The 26425-nt window shown below is 39.2% G+C and overlaps 1 protein-coding gene across 14 annotated transcripts in view; it reads right to left on the bottom strand.

Annotated features, from left to right (window-relative positions):
- The window catches only part of ARPP21 (cAMP regulated phosphoprotein 21), a 104849-nt gene that overhangs the window by 30731 nt on the left and 47693 nt on the right, over positions 1-26425 (bottom strand). For all 14 annotated transcript variants that reach the window (XR_005952931.1, XM_041407949.1, XM_041407945.1 and 11 more), the window contains 5 exons: positions 22688-22918; positions 18196-18365; positions 16600-16704; positions 13999-14256; positions 6193-6319 (listed from right to left, as the gene is read on the bottom strand). Coding sequence is in view for 13 of the 14 variants with exons in the window: in XM_041407949.1 (XP_041263883.1) it covers positions 6193-6319; positions 13999-14256; positions 16600-16704; positions 18196-18365; positions 22688-22918 (891 nt within the window). In the remaining variant the exon portion in view is untranslated. The remainder of the gene's footprint in view (positions 1-6192; positions 6320-13998; positions 14257-16599; positions 16705-18195; positions 18366-22687; positions 22919-26425) is intronic.

Raw genomic sequence — 26425 nt, forward strand, 5'->3', positions numbered from 1 at the left:
AAAAAAAAAAAAAAAAAACCAAAAAAAAAAAAAAAAAAAAAAAAAAAAAAAAAAAAAAAACAAAACAAAAAAAAAACAAACCAAAACAAAACAAAAAAAAAAACCAAAAAAACCTGCCTTTGCTCTCAAGGACTACACCTCTCAATTATTCAGTTATGCAGTGCTGGAAAATTCCACCGCAAGAAGTAGGAGCGCTGCACATTGATCCAACACAGAATTAGCAGTAGAGACAATGTATGACTCTTTTTGGCAAAGAAAAGCCAGAAATACAAATATTCTTTGTAGATATTGTTGAATATCTTAGTGTGTTATCTTCATTATCGTATGGCCTCTGTAATTTTTACGGAGGCTATTTTGAGGTTCTATCTACTGTACAATGCTGTTAGAAATCTTCTTCTCACTCTGTTCCTGTATATTAACTAACACGAGACTAACACATTCTCTAGAACAAAATCAAAATTAAAAAATTTATATTTTACTTTGAAACACTAGAAATGCTGTCAGAAATGGCTTAAATTCTAATTAGTATTAGAGGAGTTGAATACAGCTTGTGACACCTTGAAAAAAAACCCAGAAATAACTGCCTGTCTTAAGACTATTCTAGCTGCTGAACCTACCAGTGTTCTCTTCCCTCAATGCTTGTTCTCTCCTGGTGTGAATGCTGAATAATTAAACAAATCATTTGAGGAAGAACAAGGCTTTCTGACAAAAGTAATTTAATCTTTTAATTTTCAGAGTCAGGTATGCTGTAGGAAGTGTGATAGTATTAATTCTACCATTAATTTAAATTACAGATATTCTGTAAAGTTGAATGCTGGTTCAGTACTGGTGCAGCACTATTGCAAAAAGTCAGAAAGACAAAAGGATTTAGTGTTTTTAAGACTAGAAATTGAAAAAAAAAAAAATAAGCCTCAATCCTGACTCATTCAGGAAGCTTCTCAAAAAGTCTTGAATGAACTATTTGGTCACAGCATCCTCCTCAGGCAGTAGGAAGAATGAAATCCAGAGCACAAACCTACAGGTAGCATGGGCTGAGACATCCTGTCTAAATGGAAGTATGCTTGTAGGTAAAGCTCTAAGCTTCTGGATAATTTAAACAAAAAATACTTGAACAGAAACTAATAACATAGGTGTGGACCTTTTCAAGATCACAATTTTGAACTTAGACTGAAATTGCTCCAAACTCCTTGATCTGGTCATATTATTTCACTAAATTCTTATAAACTTCAAAGCCTTTAATCAACATTAATGAGCATAGCACTACACTTAAGGATCTAGGACAGTAGGGCTCTGTCCCCATTCCTGTCAAGCCTCTGTGAAAATGAGATTCACCCCCCTTGTAATGCTTTTTAGGAGCAGCAGTATCTGCTGAAAAGAATAGCACTGAACACAGATGGACACCTTCCATACAAATCTGTTTCAATAACGCAGTGAGCAATTACTGTTAGAGAAACAGTTTCTTCAGATAATTAGATACTTAAAATTGAAGTTGTTTATGTTTATATAAGCAGTGAAATTATAGACAGAATTATGCAAACAAATCCATCATGGACCATGAGCTCCTGTCAGGTTGCTAATGAAGGTAGAAAGCAGCAATCTTTCTTTATAAGGTTCTCTAATGACCATGATAACAAACCAATTTTGTTTTTAGTGCTGCATGTTTCCCTTCCCCCATTTTTTTTCCCACTAAGTATCAGCTTATAGTGACAAATGCTTTCAGAAGACAAAGAGGATAAAAGAGGCTTGAAGTTAACACTCTTCAATTATGCTGACACTGAAATGATTAAATTAAGCAAAAATTCAGTATTTCATTGTCTATTTGACTCAGATTCCTACCTAAGCAAATTTATGGACTCTGTTAAGGTACATTTTGTCTTCACTTAAAATTTGTTTCAGAGATGCATTTAAGAGACAATTACCTCTTCTACTTTACTGGAAGCTGTAAAGGCTTATAATACTGCTCTCCATCAGGAACCTTTTCTGCAAGACAAACGCTGTTTACAGAGATCCATGAACACTGGTTAAGAAAGGACTGTACATCCACACAATGTTCAGATACATACTTTCTTCACATAAGGACCATCTTTGTCTACAAGCAAATATGTTGCTTTAAAAAAAAAAAAAAAAAGAGAGAGATTTCCTATGCTTTTGAGTCTTCTCCTGATTATCTGGACCCTGAAACAGGCTATAATGGCATTATTTGTTGATTCTTGAATGTATGAGAAATCCTAACATCATTAGATTAATTGCCAGAATTACAGTACAACAAATTATGTCAAATAGCATCTTCTTTTGTCTGGAAATATTATAGTATAAAGTTCTGGCAGGAAAACTTACTATCAAAGTACTATAGATCTTAGCTTTAATCTCCTCAAAAGATTATTTCATTGCTGATGCAAAACACACTCCACAGACATTTACCTTACAACTGCGTGATAAATCAAGCTAACAGCCTCTTAGAACTAGGCCCAAGCAAGAAGATAAATATTATTTTATCCATAAAATTTCTCCTTCACTCTGAAATTATCTGGAACATGAGGCAAACATACAACAATGAACCAGATAATGAAAAAAAAAATCATGTAATTTGTTGCAGCTTGCTCGTTTGTGAACAGAAATAAGAAGAGTTGCATATCCGAAGATAATACTCATGTATTTATCCAGCTCATACTTATGAAGCACTTCAGAAAAATCCTCAAAGTGCTCAGCATTTGCTAAAATGGGAGAAAATAGAGACACGGATATAAAACATTGCTGACTTCTTCTGTCGTGACAAAATAGAAATAATTACTGATTTATCATCAATACATCTCTATTTTTCTACTCAGACAGTAACTAGGATCAGTCTATCAAAATAGAGATAATTACTGAAGAATGAAATACTGATGGTGCCAGACATGCAATTTACAGAGTACTGCTAGGCGTAAATGCAGAAACAATATTTTCTTCCATGTGCTTACAAAACTGGGCACTCCACAGTATCACCTGTTACAGAGTGCAGAAATGGAAACAGCAACATACCCAAATGGTTTGAAAAATGAGCATACTGTTTTTGAGAATACCTGCCTGAACACACCGTAAGAATCCACCTATGATGTCGTACGTACGGCATGGCGTGACAGACACCAACGGCAACACTTTGAAAAACTTTGCACTGAGCAGCTCTGAACATGAAAATGGTGCAGAAAAAGCATAACGAAGAAGAGCAACAATGGCATGAGTGAAAAAAAAGGTGTTTCTGTTTACAGTGATACCACATTTTGGCTTGAGCAGAAATGAACATAATTCAAATGGCAGACATTTGTTCAAAAATCTTCATGGAGGACACTGTACTGCCACTTCTGCCACTTAGGCAGAAATGGGCCACTTAGGTTCTCACATAAGCACTTAGGCAAATAAAAATAAAAAGGGTAAATAAACATACAAAATGTTTTCAGCCTTCTCTCCAAATGATTTATTGCTGCCAGAGCTCTAATCTAATTTTAGGTGAACTCATCCTTTTTTCTGCCCTGGAGCCACTTTAACTCAATATTGCTCTCCTTCCAGATCCACGAGAGAGTACAGGCTCCCTCAGCCACCACAGATGCTGTGCAGACATTTTACTTTAGCTGTTTGCTGTAAAAGTCATCAATATCGCTTCATCCCGAAGAGACCTTTTCTAACAAAAATGAAAACAAATTGCTAATATTATATGAAACTTTGACCTTTGCATCCCAAAGTAGGGGAAGTAAGATCTGAACTCCTTGTTGTTGCTTTGAAATCCTCCAAAAGCTCCTCCAGGCAGGCAAACTTTTAATTTCAATAAAATATTTCCTGAGCTGCCAGGCTGAGGTTGCCTCCTTGCTCGCCCTGCTGTAGGAGCCAGCGGCAGGTCCAGGCTGCCAGCTGGGCTCCCGTGGGCCTGCCTGCACTGCAGCCGTCCTCTCTCCGAAGCAGCAGCAAGTGATGTGAGGTCTTTGGGGAAACCATTTCAGGAATCATCTTTTCATCTGCCTCCTTCCCATCTGTTCACCCTTCCCATCCTCAGTATTCCCATACTACACTGCTTCACAAACACTATTTTCCATGATAGCTTCTTGTTCTGGCCCCTTGTTATCCCTGGCTCCTCATGTGCTGATCTGAAGCTAAGTCTGTGAGGGAAAGAAAATGGAAGTCTGAAACACTTGCAGATTGCTACTTTCTGGTCATACACAGCTATTTGTTTCCCAAATACCAAGAGATGCAGTGGAATGTAAATCTGAACAATTCTTACACCACCTCCAAAACAAGACCTGTAGGGAACTGCAATCTGCTTCCTGTCACACTTACCACACGCTGGGACCATGACTAGGGAAAAGGATGGATCAGAGGCCAAAGGCATGAACTAGCTTGCAAAATTGTTCTCAGACATGTCTCAAGATCTGAGAATAGCTAAACACTTAAATCATCACCACAGCAGGGAGTGTAAACTGTAGACACAATGTTTTCATTTTTAAACAAGAGATACAAATAATGCTTCCAACTGAGCAGGCAGCTGAAAGAGCGAATTGCAGGGAAAAGACTGATGTGCTAGAGATTTTACACAAACTCCTTGACTTCTGTTTTCCAAACACGTAAGGAAAACGATGCAGTAAACACTGAAACAAAATTAGCATTTGCATCTCTACATTGTCTGCACTCAACAGCTCCTGTGCTACAATATATCTTTAAAACTAGGATTTTCACAGAGCTGGATCTTCTCCAGAACATCACTCATACATCAGACCATCTCTTGTGAATATCACTTACCATAATCTCCACTAGGCTATAGATGTAGCATTAAACTGATAAATATGGTTTTATAACAACACAGTAGATCCAGATAATGTCATCAAAGTTGATTTGCACATTGTTTCAAAGATCCTATATAGATATAATAAATATGGTACCAGACTGTCAGGCAGGAGAAGCTAGAACAGACAGATGACCTTTGTGCAATACTTCACCCTCTTCTCTCTCAGGAATGTATAAAATGAAGGTATGAAAGAAGACACAGTCAGTCACCACTGACACTGACCAAAATGTCACCAATTTTATTAGAACACAGAACAGCATTAGAAAAAAAAAAAAAAAAAGTAATGAATTGCTTAGTTATAGCTGTGTTTGCTGTGTCTTTGTCTCCCTGAGTGCCTAAGAGAGTGGAACAAAATTGCCAGCAGTCACATTACGGAGATAGGTTGACAAGCTGGATGACCCCATAAGTCTTGTTCGCATCTCATGTCTGGGCTCTTGACTTGCATCTTAAATGACTTCCATATCAAGGCTATTGCAGGGAATCTGTTTTGCCATTCTAAAGGGTTTCTGCCAAACTGAGATCGAATGATGAATGCTTTGTTCTACCTGGCACATCTGGAAAAACAAAACCCACCCCTCCACCTCCTCCTCCTACGCCTGGAATTACTGTTTGAGACACGCTATGAGGGAAGGTGTGCACTGAAGAAACAGATAGGAAATAAATAAATAAATAAATCTCAAACACCAGAATTGTTTATTCCCTTGAAATGCGACGACTCCTTGACAACCACAATTCCTGCTCTCTCCCAGCACACACCAGCCCAGCTGCCCCTCTGTCCCTCTTACTCTGGAGTCATCTGGAGTGGCATGACACAGCAGGAAAAGAGACCGGTTCACTGTGAGACCTGCTACTCACTCTCTTACAGTGTAACGGCCCCCCTTCCAGCCGCACGGCGCTGCGGGCAGCCCGTCCAATGGACACCACCCACACACAGCCCTGCTGCTCCTCAGGGCCAGGGACAGCACAAGGTGGTGGAGAACAACCTTCTGCATCACAGCAGGCCTGTCCACCACGTAGGGCGGTGCAAACACTTGAGGAGTTCCCATGACAGAGGGCAACCACAGTGGTTGGCTTGAACGTGCAGTGTGACTGCTTACAGCAGCTCCCCCCAGCTCTGTCTGTGCCCAGCCACTTGAAGCATGGACACTGAGGACACAGCAGCACTGCATACAGGACAGCAGGGATGGAGGATGCAACCCCTGCTCTTCCATTGCTCGGGATGTCCAAGCAAAAGGTTTCTCAATTTGTAATATTCACTGTATTTTCAAACAGAACAGCAACCAGCTTTCTCCTCTGCTGTTCAATTAGAGCACAACCAACAGGTCTCACCTGCAAAGGCACTGTGAGCAGCTGAAGAAATGAGTACCAGATGTACATACCTGTTTGCTGGGCAGTCTGGGGGATCTGTTGACTCCGCTGTGCATTGTACTGAACTGAGGCAATGGGTCTGTACTGCTGAGTTGTTGAGGTAGGGTACTGACCAGATGGGTAATAATACACTGGCATCTGCAAAGAAAGAGAACAGTAAACTCTAGAGATCAAAGATTCATAAAATAGAACAAAACAGGGAGGGGGAGCAGAAATTCAAATCAAGCATATTAGTGGTAATAGAAATCAAGAGAAGCGGTTTGCCTCCTGTCTCTTCAACAACTGCTGCTTGCTTTCAGCTATACTAAGAAAAGGACTATCAGTGCCCACATATATTTTCAGAAACTTTAAGAAATAGGAAAAAAAATAATTTCAATTGAAAGAGAAAAAAATATAGGATTCATAAAAAGCTACATGTATACACCAAAGAAAAAATATCACAGTAACATTTTATCACAGTAACATATCAAAAGCTGCAGAAAAATAGATGCAAACAACACCTTCTGTATCAACATAACACATACAGACAGCATGTCAAACCATTAAAAGAACTCTGGAGAAAATGGTCCAGTCAAAGCAAGGAATGGCCTGGAGTACAAATATGTAGAAACAAGGTGGAGAGCAAGATGCAGTGTGTGCACCCCTAATACTTGTAAGGAAATTATCAGACTGATGCTTCTGTTTAACATGTACATCCCTCCTTACATGAACATTTTCCTCCAAAGCCTTTCTTGCTCTTGTGAAAACAATTACAGTTCAAAAAACAGTCATAGCTGTTTTCTTGCAGGAGCTGAGGATAGGCATTAGGTCAGCAAGTTCTGCTAGATGGGCTTCTTTTTTCTTCTATTGTTATTGTCATTACAGAGAAACATGTACTACATGTCCTTATCACACAGTTGAACGTGAAAGTTTGAGAGTGACTAGAGCAAAAGATTCTTCCTATACATGCCACACCACTGTTACTGAGACATTTGAGCTAAACAGCTTTCAACTGACCCTTCACAGGTTCAAAGCACCCAAAATTTTTCATTTTCAGCTGTCAGGGATACCGTAGGCATGTGATAGAGTTTGGCAATGTATGGTATGAACAGACTGCAGAGGGACACAGGCTTAGGAGAACACTGATTCTCTCTCAACTTCTACCACAGCAGTCAGCATTTCTTAATAAATCATAGATTTTTTTTCCCTCACTTAGTGCATAGCATTTATCCTATGTAGACATATGCACAGAGTCAGATTAAATGCTTTTATTTTTTTAATGAAAAAAAAAACCCTATTTTTGCCACTTTAATTGCATGGAAGAAATATTCCTGAAACAGATAATTCAATTTGATAATCCATAAAGTTAGCAGAGTAAAGGTAACCTACTGCCAGGACATCGTAAGAGAGATCAGAAATTTTCCTTGGAAGATTTCCAGTCTCAGATTAGGAAAAAAAATGGCATAGGCACAAAAGACTAGACAAGAGTAGGCTCTGGATTGCTACTCAGGCAAGTAGAAGTTTACTGAATGGGTAACTGTGGTGGGAGAAGAATTAGGATTAACAAAGCTGGACTGGGTGGTGTCAGTGAAGTTAACCCTGCAGACCAAGTGACAGTCAACATCATCTGTCAATCAAGAGGCTGAACACCCATCCATTCTTCAAGGTCTATTAATTTTCTTTTCAAACAATTGATTTTTCCCCCCCTCTCTCTGCTTATATCAGCCTGAGTCAAACAAGTATGAGAAAAACAAGGTTTTGACTGGAAAATGGTGTAAGCTACCTTCCCTCCAGACATACCAAGTGAAACCTCATGGCTGGTGCCTGCCCTCGGGCCATTTGTTTTGTTAGTGACTAATGTAACAAAACCAAAACACCTTTGTAGATTGGACACCACTGTTATGAATTTGTTTCTCAGCAAAGAAAAGCCACAAGGAACAGGAAAGTGGGCCCACACATTTAAGGTGCAAAATCATTTTTTAAGCAGTATAAACTGTGGATCAGCAAAGTTTAGTGTGATAAACTCATCTTGTGGACAGCTGATTGTTCTCAGCAACACTCTGCTACAGGAAGCTTGGAAGAAATTAGGAGACCACTCTAAGTCAAGTCAATGCAAATATTTGATCCAGGCTTGGAGCAGGGGAACAGAACAGACATTCTTTCAAATATTATTTATTTTCTATTAACATATGCTACAAACTAAAGAATATTAACCTCCTGTGGAAATACTCTCACTTATCCTGGCAGCAGCTTAATCTCACTTAAAGGATTTATTTTATCTATGCTCAACTTCCTCATTTTCCAGTGCAGAGAAGCCCCTAGATATTTAAAACAACATGAGCATTTGGCAACAATGAGAATTATCTCTTTGGAAATGATTCTGTAGGTATTAACCTTAAAATATAACCTGAAGAATCTAAGTTTTGAAGTCAGGTTTATAGTTGAACCAGCTGAGCAAAAAAATATATACACTGAAGCATACACTCCTTTATTTTCACCACACACATAAATCCTCAGCATTAGTCAAAGGGTTGTCTCCCTTGCTCTCATTTTCTCAATTCACGGGAGTACATTTGTTATGCAACCCACTTAAAAGTTTATTAGAGTGCAATATATCAACATGAAAAAAATGTTAGTAGTAGATGGGCAAAAAAAAAAATTCACTTATAAAGATTAATGGAAGAATTAGACAGTAGTCATGCACACATGACATCAAAACAATAGGTTTGGCTTTTGATGGGATTTGCTCTTTTGGTTTTGTGTGTGTGTGTTTTGTTGTTGTTTTTGGTTTTGTTAGCTCATTTTTTGTTTGGTGGGGGGGGTCAGGTTTGTTTTTTAGAAGCTCACACATTAAAAGAAGGGCTTGGTGTAAAACATGGACATGATCTAAAATAGGTCTTTTATGCTTGAGGGGCTTGGAAGGATCCATTGTCATTTATCTTGAGTACATCTCTGTGTCAGTAGTTGAAATGCTATTTTTCCTTTCTGATTCTACTTTGGTGAATGGTGGAATTAGAGGGATCAGAGATAACAAGTATCACTTACATCATCTGCTCTGATCCTCTTGGATTTTTTACTTTCTCATCACATCAGTGTTAGCAAAACATTTACTTATGTGCTCTTCAATAAAAAGCATTACATTTCTGTAGCAGCCAGCCAACATGCCAAATTATACCCGAGTTGCATTCCCATGTGAAATGCACAATCCAACCTTCAACCTTTTGCTTGTGAAACATTTTATTTACAGAACCAGAAGGTTTCTATGGCACTAACAATCATGCCAATGAAGCTGTATTGCTATCCTAAAACTAAAATAAATTTACCAAAAAAATGTTCTCTAAGACTATAACCTAAATAAATGCCACCTCCTTTAGTCTAAAAGGATAGTTTTTTGATCTTAATCTTTGACACTGTAAAAAAGAATTTTTTAGTATGATTTTTAATAATTACCTTGTTTGTAGGCTGACCATTCCACTGCATTCTATTTTTTCTCTCCTACACAACTTCAACTTAAATTGTAACAGGACTGGGCATGTCACTTCAGAGACACTCATGAAATGGCACAGTCAGACATTACTTTCTCCTCTTTCTAATGTGCTTTGTCCTTAGATGATGTGTAGAGACTCAGTGCAGCATTGGTTTTCTGCTTTGTTCTGTCCACATACAGCCTGGAGCCATTATGAAGCTGGATGCCTCTCTGGCTGCTCTCCAGCAGGACCCACGAAATTCACTGGTATTTTGTTTATTTCCTCATGGCAGGGTCAGGAGTCCACACACACTTCAGGATTATTTTACTTTCAAAAACTGCCTCCTTGCTGGCTTACAGCTTGATTCAGCCATGGGACTGGTGCTGTATCTATCTTCTCTTAACACTGATACCACGCTGATATCCAGACAGGTTTGGACTAGCACCTCCATCCAGCTGCTGACACCACTGCTAATGCCACTGATACAGTCACATAAATGGGACTGAAGAAGACAAGAGAAACCCCAGTGATGCATGGTAGGTGCCATTTCTTCCTAATATCTAACTGACAGGGATCAGCCATTCTTCAAGGTCTTTTCCTCCCTGCCCCCTCCATAATAATGACTGTAGCAGGTAACAAAAAATAATGCCTTGTAAGATGTCCTCCATTATAATTTTCAAAGATCATCAAGGAAAGCCCTGCTCATTTGCAGTGACTTCCCAACCTTCTTCATAACAAGTTTCCTAGAGGAGATATGCTATGAATAAAGATTTTGTCTTAGGGTCATTACAGACTCTCAAGGAGAGGCCTTCTGCAAAGAGACAGATGATTAAAAGATGACATAAAATTAATGATGACACAAAACTAATTCAGATGAAAAATCCCTCAACATGTTAATTACATCTCCAGGCCTCTCCAAGAATTCATGCCATCTCACCTTTGGATATCATTTTGCCAGTATACCTTCCAGAATGAGTCAGAGGTGAAAATAATTTTTCAGGGAGGACATCCCTTCCCATTGACATAATATTCATATTTTTTCTACTTTTTCATTTGCAGAGGCAAAGACAGGTGCCATTGATATAGTGGTATTGATAAAGTACTACAAAGCAGAATGCAAACCCCTGTTAAAGTGTTTGGTCCATTAGTGCTACAGAAAAATTATCAGAAAGAGAAGAAAATTGAAAATAAAGAAAGCAAAAATATATATGTTTGATATTCATGATAGAAAGCAAACAGGCATTTGCTGCTAAAAACCCCTTTCAGAAAACCCTGGTAACATTTGGGACATTTGGGATTTGGGTTGTTTTTTTTGTTGGATTTTTTTTTTTTTTTTTTGTTCTAATTGGCTGAACAAACAGCAATCCTTATTTTCAGTTTCTTAAATGATGACTTTGTTGTCAAGCTGGGGGATACCTGTGATGAAAGAAGAAGCAAAAAGAAATCCAAAGGTTTCTTTCACCACTTCTTAGGCATGTCATTTCAAACGCAGTCTGCTTCTGCTTTAATACAGACTGGGAGAAAGAATCTTGGAAAGCAGCTGTAGAGCCACATTTAATTGAACTTTAATAGAAAAGCTAGTTATTTAAATGCAGTATTATTGGGTGTGTAGGCTTGAAGCATTTCTTTATCCTCCTTTCAGCTCCCAAAGGAAATTATCATGCTCACAGGATCTCCACCCAAGTTTTCACTGCTATTTTCCAACAGCATACAGGGTATCACAGCCAACCTTATCAGCAGAGCATTTACAGGAACTAATTAGCCATTAAAGTCATGCCACTTTTATACTGGTATAAATTCAATAGCAACATTTAAGATATAAAAGTGCTTTTACATTGATTGCATTGCATTGATTAATGCATCACATAATGTTTTGCTTCCATTACCATCTTTATTGCTTTCTTTTTTTTCTCAGAGCCTGCCTCAGACCACCTGCTATGGTGTCAGAGAGCAGCCTTACTATTGCACCTAAACCCCAAAGAGTAACAAAGCTGACTCAGACTGACAATAGCCACTGCCACAGAGAAGCTGTGCCACGGGCAGGACAAGAATTTGGGATCTACCTGCCCGTGTACAGAAAGCTAAGCTCCCAGGGCAGAAGAACTTCTATTTCCCAGGGATTCACTCTTAGTTTTTATAAGAGGGATCCCCTATTTGCCATACATGTGCTGAATGTAGTATCCAAACCACTTTCTAGGACTGAAGAGATGGTATTGAAATGTGAATCAGAAGCTCCCATCTGTGCATGCAGATGCATATGCAGAGAGTGGTTGCCCTCTCTCCTTTCTGGCAGAACAAGGCCACTGAGCTTTCAAGGGATAGGGGCATAGGCAGCAGACACTAAACCTTGCCATGCCCTCCTCCACAGGTATCTGACAAGGATTTTTTGGAACAGCAACAAGCTGGAGATGGATGTTATCTGCAGAACTAGAGGAAGCTGACAGCACTGAATTTCTCACCTTTCTACACTTCCCCCCGAGGACAAACCATTTCACAGTGAAATAACTGAAGTGCTGCAAAGCCAAAATATATTTTTCTGCTGTCAGTAACTTTCCAATGTGTTAAACTGTAGGAGGAAAGCAGCTGAGGAATGGGCAGAGACACAGTGACACACCAGTACTGTACTGGTCCTACAGCAGCCTGTACATGAATAGGCACCCTCTCATCACTTGAAAAAAGTGAAAAAATGAATCTGCCTCTCAGTAGCATCTGTACAAGGAGTAACTTGGAAAAGAGCTTCACCAAGTAACACTGCACCATGCTGAGTGAAAACCCTGTGCCCTGTTGTGCACAAAGGGGTGAAATCCAATGCTCCCACAGCAAGGCTCAGCCAGGGGCAGGAGCAGTGGGCAAAGCTGCCCAAAGCAGCCTAAGCAAGGCCAGCCAAGGCAGGTCTAGCAGAGACCCCAGGGTGAGCTGAACATCTGGCCTCACCCGAGGGGGTGAGCAGCTGGTGTGGGGTCCCTGTCAGGACAGACAGCACCATCCTGCAGCCCACTCAACTCCCACAGCAAAGCCTGGCTGGCAGAGCTGGGAAACATCAGTGCCTGCTGTGGTGGCAGCCTATAACACAGAGGTGCTCACATTTATCTGGTTCACTAGAAGTGTTGTGAGGCTGGATTAAATGATGCTGGAAAACAGTGAGGGCACCTGGGGGCTGTACATGAGGACTAAAGCCTGGACAGCCTCTGCTTAGGAGACACAATCTACATAGGAAGATGGATTCACCAGGGAATTTTGCTCTTTAGGTATTTTTTTTCTCCCAAATTTTAAAAATACCACCAAACCTGCTACATTTGGCAAACTGTGACATATTTTCCTAGCAGTATTTTTCTAGCAGTATTTTCAATTTTTTTTTTAAAGAAATCACATTATATTGAAATTCAGCTCCTTCAAACTTGTTTTTGCCAAGCCTTCTGTCAGAAAAAACAGCTGCACATTTTTAACCACAGAAATGATGGATTGCACAGTCTTCTATGGGATGTCAGCATCCAGTTGTCCTTAGATTTCTTTTACTGTTAATTAGTGATCTAATTAACTAGACCCGTAGTCCACTTAAAACACTGTAACAGTAAAAATTCTTCATTCCTGTGTCAATACTGAATTTCATTAATAAACACAAGTGGAAATTTTCAGTGAGAAGCAGTAAAGAAAAACCGACCAACCAAACAACCGCTTCCAATAAGGTTTACAGTGAAGTTACATTAAAAGAAATAGTGAAGTTTTTACTTTATTTTTACACTTTTCTTCCAGAAGATAAAGTTAAAACAAGAGAAATGCTATTAATACAATTTAAAGTAGAATACAAATGAAGTTATTTATAATTGGATAAAGAAATTTGTCTTTTTAATGTGTATGCCTTGAAAATTGGCCAGAAAGTCATCTGTGCATTTTACTTCTTGACAGCAATCACTTTCAATATTCTGTAAAGGTACCCAGGAGACAAGCAGAGATGTTTGGTAGTGAACAGTAAAACATAATCAGTCTTCAGGAAGACAGTTAAAATTACTGATCTGTGACACATCACATGTTCAAGTCAATTAAATATGATTAACGACTACCTGGGCTGATGTGCATTTTGCTCTTTTGGTACATGCACAGGGAAAAAGGAGTGTGGGCATTTACTCACCCTCCTCCTTCATATTCATGTGCAGATGTGTCATGGAGTACGAACATATGCTCAGAAAACGTTTCGAAGAGAGGGAAGGAAACGATGAAACCCAGGAAAAAACAGGCTTTGCAAGTATCCTGCTGCCTAAAGATCTGCCAAACGTTCACCAGGGGAAAAATAAAAAATAATCTGGAATTTCTATTCCCTTCCTGATGCTGTAAAGGGCACCGCGCCCAAGCGGCGGCGGAGGTTTTGCCTACCTGAGCAGGTGGCGGTGGCTGTTGCACGAAGCCCTGGGGCGGCGGCTGCAGCACCTGCTGGGACACCGGTGCTCCTGAGCCCGTGAAGCCTCCCGGGGGAAGCTGCTGGCTTGGGGAGGCCATGATGTAACCTGTCTGCTGGGCAGGCTGCTGCAGGATGGGCGAGGGGTACACAGGGCCAGAAGGCGACTCGGGGTTGTCTCCTGATGACTGGCGACTTAAGCTCATCTGGTTAAACTGCGCTGTCATGTCATCTCGCTGCGGGGCAGAAGGGAGGAGAAGAGAATATAGATGCAGCAGGCACGTGAGTTAGCAAAACAAAATAAGGGAGAAAGGAATCACTCAGCTCCGATCCCTGCCAAACTCTGCAAGGGTATCCACAAAAATGGAGGCAATTAAAATGAAAATCGCCATAAATGCTTTGACAAAGACTTTAGGACTACAAGGTGAATGGCATCATTTGGCAAAAAAGCCAATTATTTTGGCTCTTTCCCCCTGCCACCCTCACATTTAATTCCAAAATGACAAGTGAACTTTACAGTGTTCAAAAGAAGACATTTTAAATGTAAAGGGCATGAAATTAAAATTATGGATACCTCTATCCTCAAATACAGAATTTGTCAGCCAAACTCATGCTGGTAATTTCACCCTTGTTTCAAATTGATCCCAAGAGGAATTCAGTAGGATTCAGCTGCAGATCTTTCCCTTTTTGGACTGCTTTGAAAATCCAAGGTTGTAAACATAGAGAAAGTTAAAAAACAAAAAAAAAGCTAAGCCTAATGTTGTTATTTCAAGGCGTTTTATTCTGTGTTGAAGAGAAACAAGTTCTATATTTGATTGAAGGGGGAAAGAAAATAAATAAATCTGTGGTAGGATAAATATACTATAGAAAGTCAAGTGACCTAAGCTTCATTACATGCTAGTAATAATACATGCATTCTGAACTGTATCTGTTCATTCCTGCAAAAAGATTAATACTATTCAATGCTCTCAAGTTTATTCTGTGAGGGTCAAAGATTTACAAATGTGGGTGTGGTTCTTCTTTTATGCCCATATCATAAGACCTTTAAATATTCAACTTAAACTCCATTGTGTGCTAATATGCCAATTACAGAGAGGAAATAAGCACCATAAAAATGTTCTCTTTTTAAAAGAAGCCTCTTAATATTGTTAGCAGCCTTGTGGTATTTACTCTCCAAAACGATCCTGCACAAGTGTTTAATGTCCGGAAACGTCAAAATGTGTTAAAAACAAAACAAAACAAAATAAAAAGTTTGCTTGTGGAAAGCACTTTTGGGACTCACCCTCATGCAGAGAGACTCACACTCACATCTGAGATGTCATTGATCAATGTTTTAAACACTACTGATAAATCATCAGGTGGTTTATGGAAGTAATGCTGTTAACTTTCCTGTCATCCTACATTCATATTCAGACACGACTTGTCTCTGTGAAGCTGTTCCTTTAAAAAGCTAGGATATTCATGATCAGAATGACAAATTACTGCAAATGGATTCTACAAGAAACTTCACTGAGCCAGGAATGCCTCTAGATTTTCACAAAAGAGAAAAACATCTTCAAACACATATAATCTGTGTAGTGTTCGTATAATGTAATGTGTATTGAAGATACTAATTCAGATGAAGTTTCACTATTAAATTAACCAATAAAAGTATTAACTTTCTTGTGACTGCCACTAGGGCAACCTGATATTCCTGCAACAGACTTTTCAAAAGAATTAGCATTAAGATACGCAACTTTTGTTCACCATGGAATATTTCTTTTCCTTTAAATGGTATCACTAGTCATTAATACATTATTTTATCTGCAAGGATCCATTCGGCTTTGTTTACGTATCTTACTATAACTATGTGACATTGGGAAAAAAAAAAAAATCAATCTTAAACAAGATTACTAGACCAAGACTGAAAAACAACAGAAAAAAATCTCATAGTGCCTCTTTAAAATGTCAGCTTCATTTCAGAACAGTATAATCTTAGCCCTGTAAGCACCAAGTCAGAATCAGACTCCAGAAGAACACTCTATTTATTTTCATTATACATGTCCATTGGTGCATTGTCATGATGTACAGCACACCACACCTTCTGCAGCTGGTTCAGTGCTACACTCCTTCCCAAGTCCTCTGATATCACCAAGGAATAAATCCAGGCAGTGGATTTAGTATATGGAAAAAAGAATATAAAATAAAAATAACGATTTCTTGAGGTCTCTTCTCCTGTCTTTGCAGACACGAAAGAGGAATAACCCAAATCTCAACTATTCCAAGTTAGCAATTTAGGGTCACTTGGCATTAAGTGAGGAGACAAGCTCCTACCAGGAGGCAGAACAAAATATTTTTCTGGAGGGTCTGCTAAGCAGGTACAGAACCCTGCTGTGACATCACCCTTCAGGTTAGGTAACCAGAATCAGTGGGAAAGCTCACACAAAATGCCTGTCCATACCAAAGCATAAAGGTGAACAGGTATTTAGACAGGGTTCTCATGTGGGACACCTGTTGCAGTGCTCCCCAGAGGCTCTTGGACACACATACTCACACCTACAACTTCAAGGAAAGAAAAAGAAATAAGAAAACTTTAGTACCACAGAAAACTGCTGTGTTGGAGAGACTGGCAGGAGATGCTGGGGAGGATAAGAAACTGCTGGATATTGGACCGACTGAGAAGATGGCTGCATTGTCTGAACAGGCTGCAAAAGAAGCAAAGGGAAAGACAATAAATTCCACCAGAGAAAGATAACAAGCACTATCACCACCACCTTTGTTATTGAGAACAAAGACCTCAAACACAGCTCTGAAAATACAGGTGACTCATCACCAACCAGCCTGAGTACAAGAGGTCAAGTATTGTGATTTTAGTCTTCATTTTAGCCTTATACCAAACAATTATTTATTACTGATATTTCTGCCTCTTGTTGTGGATTTGATGGTTGTTATATTAAACATAGCCAGAGTTATACCTTCTTACTCATAATGTGATGCAAAGACAAATAATGATTCCACATTTAATTCACAGACATAAAAACGGAAAGCAGCATAATGTGTGTATTTGAATTTCACTATTATTGACTGATTTAACTCCAAGTGTGTTAGAGGCAAAGGAATAATGATTGCAAAGCTGTTTTGAGAGAACACAAGAGTTTAAAAAAATGGCTGTGAATTACCAACAGACAGGCCATCAGCTTGGAGCAGATGTTTATCTAAGCGAAAAAAACAATTTTCCACAGCACTATTACCTTGGAATAGCTTTAGTATTCCTTTCATTTTAACCTTTCATATAACTTCTTACAGGTTTGGTACTATCTCTGTCTTCTAAAACTGTGAAGACCAGATGAAGAAATAAGAGCCACAACCATATAAGTCCAAACCCAGCAAAATCAAAGCAACTTCATTGAATTTCTGCGTAACCTAGGATGAAGCTGTGCCAAATTATAAAGCTACACAAGAACCACAGTAGATCTTGGCTGCTCTGTGACTAAGCAGGATATAGAATTCTTGCTTGAGTAATTCCGTCCGCCTGCTCTGCCCTGGGAGAACAGGCAAGCAATCCACAAAATTAAGTTTGAACCAGACCCAAACCCTGCTGCCCATGCTCAGCCACGTCTGGCCATATGCCACAGCCAGCGCAGGGACCAGAGAGCCAACACTGCACTGTGCTCAAACAAAATTGCTCTTCCTGCTGCAGCTCCAGAACTTCTAGCTCAGAGAAAGATCACAGCCAGAATATTGGTGCAGGCAGAAAACCACCAAGCTGGGGCAAAGGTGCTTGGAGAGCACTCATAGACTAGGCCCAATACAACTGGACATGAAAGGGTCTCTAGAGCTCTTGTACCTTATTCTCTGATTCAAACCCACTGCTGTCAAAGGAGAAATGTCCCTGGCTCTTTGGAGAGAATTACAGACTGCGCTGGTTTGAGAATGAATGGTTCAGCTTCCACTAATGGGTGAATTTTTCAAACTAATTTTATGTAGACATGCACCAATATGCTTAACAGTACTTTTGAAAATGAAATCATCCTTTAGATAAAATTCAAGATGTAATCTTCCCTCTCCATCTGTTTTATCCATGTTGAGAAGAACATCCTGACATTTGGTCTAGCTGTATTTCTCCCTTCTTTCCTCTAGGTCATTCTTCATATCCCCAAGAGCCCCTTCTTTTTTTCCAATGACGCCACACCCACCTGTGTGACAAGGTGACTTGCCATTTGCTGCTGTGGCTGTTGAACTTGCTGAGGCTGCTGGGGTGAAGGCTGCTGCTGAGACTGTCCCACCACCTGGCTCCTCATTGTCTGCTGGCCACTGGGAGGATTGTATATTGCCGGCGTCCCATCAGGATTTACAAATGGTTGACCTGAAACAAAACACCCGGCTCTTGCTGGATACTTTTAAGAACATACTGTTTTCTGTGTGAAAGCAAACAATTTTGTTTTAACTGATGGCTCTTTAGCTGACCTGCTACAAGAGTAAAGCATTCATCACTCTTAATATCTCATTACAGTAATTACAGTATCAGAGAGCTTTTATTTTTTTTTCAGGCAAGACAGCAGGTATTTGTTTCAGCAGCATGATTTGCCAAGGAATGGGTGGAAAGTTACCATGGCTATAAGATGATTCAGAAGCTATGGTTACTTGAAATCATTTAGTGATGAATCAATTAACATTAAAATTGAACTTTGGAGAAAACACTGAAGGTAGAGAATGTTCCCTTACATTTTCCTCTAACACAACAGCAGTCAAATGTACACAACTGCTTCTGAAACAATACGGTTTGTAAGAAAGTGGAAAAAAAACAAACCCACTCCTGTTACTAATTTACTTACACGTTCTAATAACACAGAGCTCTGCTTTTGAGAACTGTGCCCTATGCTTAGAGGAGCTAGCACTCCAGCTTTCAAGGAAGCAACACTTAAGGTGTATTTAAGAATCTCTTAAATACAAGACAAATTCTTTTCAGAGTTCTGCTAAGCTATTGAACTCATTTTTGCTTCAAATAATTAAGCTGGGGGAAATAATCTTGCAAAAACAATGTTTGTTTGAAATAAAAATTTTATCCAAGTCATTGTCTTGAAAACAAAAAATAAATGGTATTTCCCAGTAGGAAAAATGTTTTCCATGACCTCAGTTCTCTTTTCACTTCCATCATGCATCTGTAAATCAAAGGAATTATGAATACTTCCAAGAGGGGGAAAAAAAAAAGTAATTTTAGCAATGATGCTATAACCTCTGAAGTAGGTAACTAAAGTATGAATATCTGAGATAAAAGAGAGATCTGGAGGAGTTCAGTAACTTAGAGTAACAGTGAAATAATGAACTTCTCATTTGTACCGTACAAAGCATCTCTATCTGCTCTAGCTACTCCTCAGCTTTCTAGTTTCTCCTTCCAATGAATGATGGTCAGAAATGCATAAAGAGCACTGGCTAAAGAACCTTGCCTTCTGTCTCTCTAAAGCATCAAGTTTCTGGATGAACTCAACACCACATTAATGCTGAGAAAGATCATCAGTGAGTGGAAAAGAAGCATGGGGCAGTTCTGTCTACTGATTTCCTGATTCTTGCTGTGAACCCACTGGGTGACTATGGCATGGACTCCCAGACTTTGGGAATCTCAAGCCCCAGAAGTACTTTAAAAGATTGAGCGAGCAGGATAACATGATCCCAAAGCCTGTGTCAGATGTTAAAGGGAAGCTAATAAAGAGCATTGCCTGTGGCTTAATGAAAGATGGCAGAACTGAAAGTGTAAAGTCCCAGAAACACTTATAAAATAAGAGAAGATTTCTCATGGAGAAATCCTGAAATCAGAAATGACAAGGAGAGATCAGAAGGTAACAGGGAAGACATTTGCAAGTTATGAACTGTGGCCCTGATAGAAGGGCGAAGATTGCAGTGTCATTTCAAGGAGTATGAATGAAAACTAAATGCTCTTAATTTGTCAGAGGGGTTAAGGAAGAACGCGTCAAGAGGAATCCTTTAAAGGGTAAAGCAGTCTGATGAAGCAAGTGAAATTGAGAGCACAGCCACATAAATGGCTCTTTGCCAAAGCAAGTAAGAAGTGTGACTATCTGGGGAAGGAGAAGGGTAAAGCAGGGTAGAGAAAAGAAAGGAAACTGCAGATATAGAAAAGAAAGCGTGGATTCCCAACATCTGCTAAGGACCAGAGTTATACTCAGAGCAGAAAGAAATCAACAGCATCTCTAGATGCCATTAGAGGCTTGCACGGTCAGTGACTGTGTAGTGTGAAAGGAAGGATCTTTAAAGGACACGGTGTTATGATCAAAAGAGAGAAAAAGACTGGAAGTAGCACTCTGCAAGAGGAGAAGAAAGAGCTAAAGAATGGTATGACATAGGGAAAGAAAATCTATTCATACAGGAAACAAAGATCCTTTTTCCTTTTCTTTCAACTGTCTTCTCTTCATCTCTGTTTCTGACAGCATCCATCACTTTGATAGTCGATCACAGCATCCAGCAATCTAAATTTCCTCCCCATGGAGCTCCTTTTGTAATGTTTCCCTAATAAGATGCAAAGATTCTGAGCCCAAAGAGTGACAATTTTGCAGCATGTATTTTGCTGCATGTGAAAAACACAGCAGATGCCAAAGTAGAGTCTGAACTTCCAGCACGGGGTAGCAGCATGAAGCTAGGAGTGTGAGACAAGAACTTCAGGTTGTTAAAGAAATCTGCTCTCTCCATTACTTTATTATGCCTATAGTTACAGGGGAGCTGCAGAAATGAAACACAAGGTTGGAAAGAACACAAAATAATATATACACAAAAATACTTTCTCCTTGAATGTTAAACATACAAACATGAATGGGATTCCCAATGATGCATCTGCAGACAGAGGCACACAGGGAGGGAAGATAAGGTGCTCTGGTCCAGAGACAGCATTGAAAGGCATTATACCTACAGCAGAAAAAAAAAAAGACTCTCTGTGTACCAGGCAAAAATCTGAACTAGCTGCTGCAATTTGCTAAATTGACAAGACAGATGTAGAAGATCTTTCTCTTACATGGCTCTTCTTGCTTTCGAGTGTGGCGAGCTCCAGTCTGTCCTTGCTAGGAACAAGCCAAGGAACAATCTTGGCCAGGAACAAGCAGTATCTCTCAGCTGTTTGTGGGCTCCATACAACAAAATTTTCTTTAATTTGTTTCTCAGTCCTGTCACCTGAATTAATGCTGACTCCTGCCTAGGCCTGATGAGTTTTGTATGGAAATGGACCATATGGTGGAACAGAAAATGTTGTCTTCTGTACTGACCAAGAAATTTCAGTGTTTCAGACAGAACTGTCACCTACCAGAACAGAAATGAGCAGATGAATATAAAGATGGACCTTGCTGACAGTATCAGGTTCTCATGTCAATAATGCAATAGCTTGGAAAAAAGTACACTTAAAGAGTAAAGGCTTTAGAAGAGTGAAGGTTTGTGAAAGTTACTAAGTCACCTGTGTGGACAGAACTTATCAAACACATCACATTCTAATCTAAACAAACAAGAACTCCTCCTTGATTTCAAATATGCTGATCCATATTGATCAGCTCCAGATACTACCATCTATAAATATCTGTGGTAAGACTGGCTGAAGATTTTACCAAGGCTGTGTTTTTCTTAACTGCTGCAACTTTCTTGACTGAACTGTAGACAGAAAAATTATTCTTACTAGTGGATGCACACATAAGCTTTAAGCATTTCCACCAAAATAGTGGAACACCTGGAGGTATTACACATAAAACACAAGTTATAAACAAAAATCCCCAAATAAAAAGCTCCTGAATGTTCTTTAAAGGACTTTAAAAAAATTTTATAGTTTAACCCTCAGCTCTCAGTGTAATTTCACTACTGGGTTTTCTTGTTTTAAACCCAGCATAACTCAGCTAAAGTTGACAGCACAGCTAGCCATGGTCACTGGAATGGTCCAAATTACCAAAGAAGCAGCACACCCTCAAACTCCCTGAATCTTCTTAACACTGATAGTACAATACGGTGGGGAGTAACAGCATAACATGATCTGACTTCATCCAGACCAAGGAGGTAACAAACTGCCTTTAGCTTTCTTCAAACTGAAGAGTTTCTGAAGTGCCCACCGCACTTGCAAGGGTGCTTGCAAGTGCCTCATTTGTGAGCTGCAGTGATGAAAACTATTAGGAATTTAAGAGTTACATCTTTCTCTTATCACAAACTTCACAATTTAAATACAATTTCTAATCATATAGCTCACATAAAATTAATTCTGAAGTGCAGATTCAAATGCAGCCTTTAAGCCTTTTGAAATTCTGCTGTTAAGCACAATCTCTAAGAATGTGATGTTATATTTTGGTTGCACCGTATCTCAGCATGCCTGATATGGAAGAGCATCTGTCCTTATTGATGTTAACAGGATCTCAGAGGATTCACTGAGAGCCAGGGAGCATCAGGACTGCTGAATGATGAATATCCTGTCTGGGATGGAGCAAGAGTGTTTTGTATCACTTCCCATGAGCTATGCCACAACAGCCTCAGAAATCAAATTTAGCTTTGCCTGCACATTTGGAACCACAGTTTGCCAAACATCATTTCAATGTATATTTGCTCAGAAAGTGCCTCCAGAAAAATATGTCTAGAAACCAGAAATCTGTTGATTCAGCAGCTAACATCAGAAACACCAAAGGGCAGAATCAGGCAGGAGGGAGCTGTACTGACCTGTGTGTGGGTTGAGAAGGATACTGCCAGGCGGTATCCCTGCAGCTTCAAGTGGAAGAATGATATAGCTGGTGTTGCTGGGGGCCACCTGGCCACTCATCCCGTTCTCAGGGTAGGACATGCTGCCTGAAGAATTGGCTGTCACCCCAGGGACGAGAGATGCACTTTGGAGAGGCTGATGTATTCGTGACAGTGATCCTGAGGAGCCAGCACTGCTGGAAGACTCTGAGCCTAACAGGGAGACACAACCACAGCAGGAAGGGGGGTTACAAGGGATGCTGGTCCCCATCAGATAGGGCACATACAAGGACAGCCTTCACAGACTGCAAAGGCATGCACCATTCCATGCCCAGCTAGTAGGAGCAGGATTTTCACCCCCAGTACCCAGTGGTAATTTTCACAATCCAAAAGCCCACTTTCCTCATGCAACACTGGCTTCCACCCAGCCAATAAACAGATTTACCAAGGAGGAACATAAAATCCTGAGTGTATTTATAATGCCAAGATATCAGTTCATAAGGCATAAAAAGTAAACAAAGTGTTTATAAATGAAAGAAAAACAAAAACCAAATCAAACAAAAATGGAACACAAAAGAAAAAAGTCACCTAACATTCTCTGCAAAGCAACAGCAACTGAGTTATCAATCCAGTCACAAGGTAGCTGTGTAATATCCATATTAACTTAAAGCTACCTAAGATGCTACCTAAGACTTTTGCCACTTTGGTTTTTCAGCATCAAACCTATTAAAATTGATCAATCAAGATAAATCAATTGTGCTAAAGCACATTTGTGCCTGGAAGAATGGGAAGACATTTTAACCCCCCAAAATAATCAAACTTCTGAGATACTACTTGATTAGATTTTAATTTGCTTCACAGAAAAAAGACAAGAATTTCAGAGAGCATAAGGCTCAGGTGATCAGCTTCCCTAAAGCAGGATGGTATGAATGCTTACTCCACAGAGCAAAGTACATTTTAACTGCAACTTCTTTCATTTTACTTGAGCCCACTGTCTATGCATCTAACCTCCACAGTGTACTTCTACAGGTATAGACTAAAAACAAGGACAGAATCCAGACTTCAGTTTAGCAAACCTCTTTGAGGCAAATTATATCCTTTCAGGTATGGGATACTTCAGGTGGACCCTGTAGCAGACTGCTTAGAGCCTCAAATTCATTTTCAGCCAAATGCATTTGAAATTCCTTTGTTTTCTCATATTTAGAGAAATGAAAGCAGAAGAGCTTTCTTCGGAAGAAATCACACCACCATCCTGTTATTTAACAGAGGATTCTTCCACAGATTACTTCAGGTTGCTGTGTAACATACATTTTTTATCCATCTTCTTCAAACTTTGGGTTCATATAGCAATCACTACAGACACAGTCCTCTCTATGAGCTGTGCACTATTTGCCATCAGTAGAACCCTACATCTGCTTCTCCGGTATCTAATCAAGAAAGTAATAAGAGATTTCCAAAGAATTTTTTAGTTTCATTAAGTAAATCTTTCAATAAAACATCAAAGTTGTATTAGTTGCTATATTTTTTCCTCTCCTTGTAGACTGAGGTTAGAAATTTAGAAATATTTTTCCTGAAGAAATAGTTTTATTTATTAGATAATTTCAGATTCCTGTGTTTCTGCAAAATGCAGAGTTATTCCTGGAGGCCATCCTCAGCTGCAAGTAGTATTTGGCACCTTCCTTGCAACTGTAAATGCAACTGCTGGAGTTCAATTTTCCTTCCACATCACTTACAAGGTCCTTTGCTGTATTTCCCTGGCCTTTCTACATGCACTTCATGTTGTTTTGTTGAGTTCTCTTTTTACTTTCTCCTCTTTTCCTTCACCTTTTGAATTCAATGGTCAGGAAGCTGCCTAGAGATGGTAGTGGTGATGAGATTTCTTAAACCTCCCATTATTTCTAAGCATGTCTGTGAGTAGTACCAAGCCTGAGTTCAGACTCTCTCCACTTTTTGTGCTATTCCAATGAAGCAAGAAAAGATTACAGCTCTGACATTCAATTGTTTTGATTTTTCTTTCCTCCCTTTCTGCTGTTCTTATGGCAGAATTATGTATTGATCTACACCAGCTTCTGAATGATAAAAGCCAGAGGACAGCAATGAATTCAGGTGTACTCATCACATGGCATGGAAGCAGTGGAAAATACTTTGAGGCTATGCCCACACATTGGTCAAGCTGATAGCTTTGAAATGTCTGCCTTAAAAGATGCAACATCTGCTCTCCCATGTCAGTAGATCAAGTTAGTGATTTTGAAATAACACAAATAAGTCACAAAACCATATAAAGAATTTTCTTCATTTAAAAAATTAAAAAAATTCCAGAAATTACTGCTGTATCAATTTTTCCCCCATTTATACTGTATAAGAATGATCTACTTTATTTAGTTCCGTTGTTGTAACTTATTTCCTATCATTTTAAGTCTAGACCTATTAAGGCAAGTAAATTCCAACACTAATATTTGGAAATGAACACCAATTAATCTTGTCTTTGTAGCTCTGATTAGCTGTTTTCACACTGCCTGAATCTGGAATGGGAAATCACTTTATAATGAATACAGTACTGTAAAAAAGGGAGAAAATAAACTATCTGACTTTGTTCAGATTCATATTAAAAGACATCTTGCAAAAGACTTCTGAAAGGAACTTGGACCAAATGAGATTTTTGCCCCCATTACACAATCTAACCTCTTCTTTTTCAGGATGTAATGAAGGATAGTTCTTCTAGATTATTCTACAATTTTCTTGCTGCTTCACAGTTGAGATAATAATAACCTTCACATTCTCATCACTTTCCATTAATATATTTTTTAAGTATTCTGAGAGATACAGAAGTTCAAAGAGCTGTAAAGAAAAGGAGACAAAAAAACCACCAAAAAATGCTTACTAGCTTAAAGGGTTTGCAGAGAGAGAGCATGGAAGTACCATTAATTTTCCAATATTCTAAGCAATAGTAAGTGATGCAACATGTCCTGCTCTATTTTCCTTGGATCAGCATTCAGTATCTGATGAGTTTGAACATCTCTGCTCATCTCACCTTTCAAGTCCAAGGCAAATTTCTTCTTTCTTACCAACTACACTCTCAAATCTACCCACTATCACTGCTTACTCTAGCACATCATCATTTTCAGGAACAAGAGAACACTGGAAGTATTTTTGTCTTGGATATAGATTCTTGGATTAGAAATATTTATTTGCTACTTCTGTAAGTCACTTGCCTTTCTCTATGCAACAATATATTTTGTGATTTTTTTAATTAAATGGCATGTGCTCATGTGAACATGGATATTTCTGTCTAAGCTGCATTTCTAAAAATAAAACTGATGCTTCAGCACAGTCAGTAGGAAGATTATGACTGGAAGCAGTTGGCTCATGACCTGCTGTCCATACATCAATACTCTGACAGTTTTTGCTGGACTTACAAGATTCATCAGGCTAATGCCTAACTCAAGTAAATTATAAAGAGGGAAAAATCCAGTTCCAAAACTCAAGAAAAAATATAATATACAGGACACTTTATTTAAGAAATCCCAAAACCTAAACAACAAACCAATGAAACAAAACAGCATAGGAAAGCCAGTGTATTAAAACGCCTGCAGTAATGTATTGAAATGCCTTTCCCAATAGGAGTAGCAATGAGCAACTAACAGGAGAGATTAGACTGGGTCTCCGATTACTTGGAGCCCTGCCAAGGAAGCTAATGATCCCTACAGATCTGTATCAACA

Source organism: Onychostruthus taczanowskii, unplaced genomic scaffold, assembly GCF_017590055.1.
Source record: "Onychostruthus taczanowskii isolate IOZ18803 unplaced genomic scaffold, ASM1759005v1 scaffold28, whole genome shotgun sequence".
NCBI lineage: Eukaryota > Metazoa > Chordata > Aves > Passeriformes > Passeridae > Onychostruthus > Onychostruthus taczanowskii.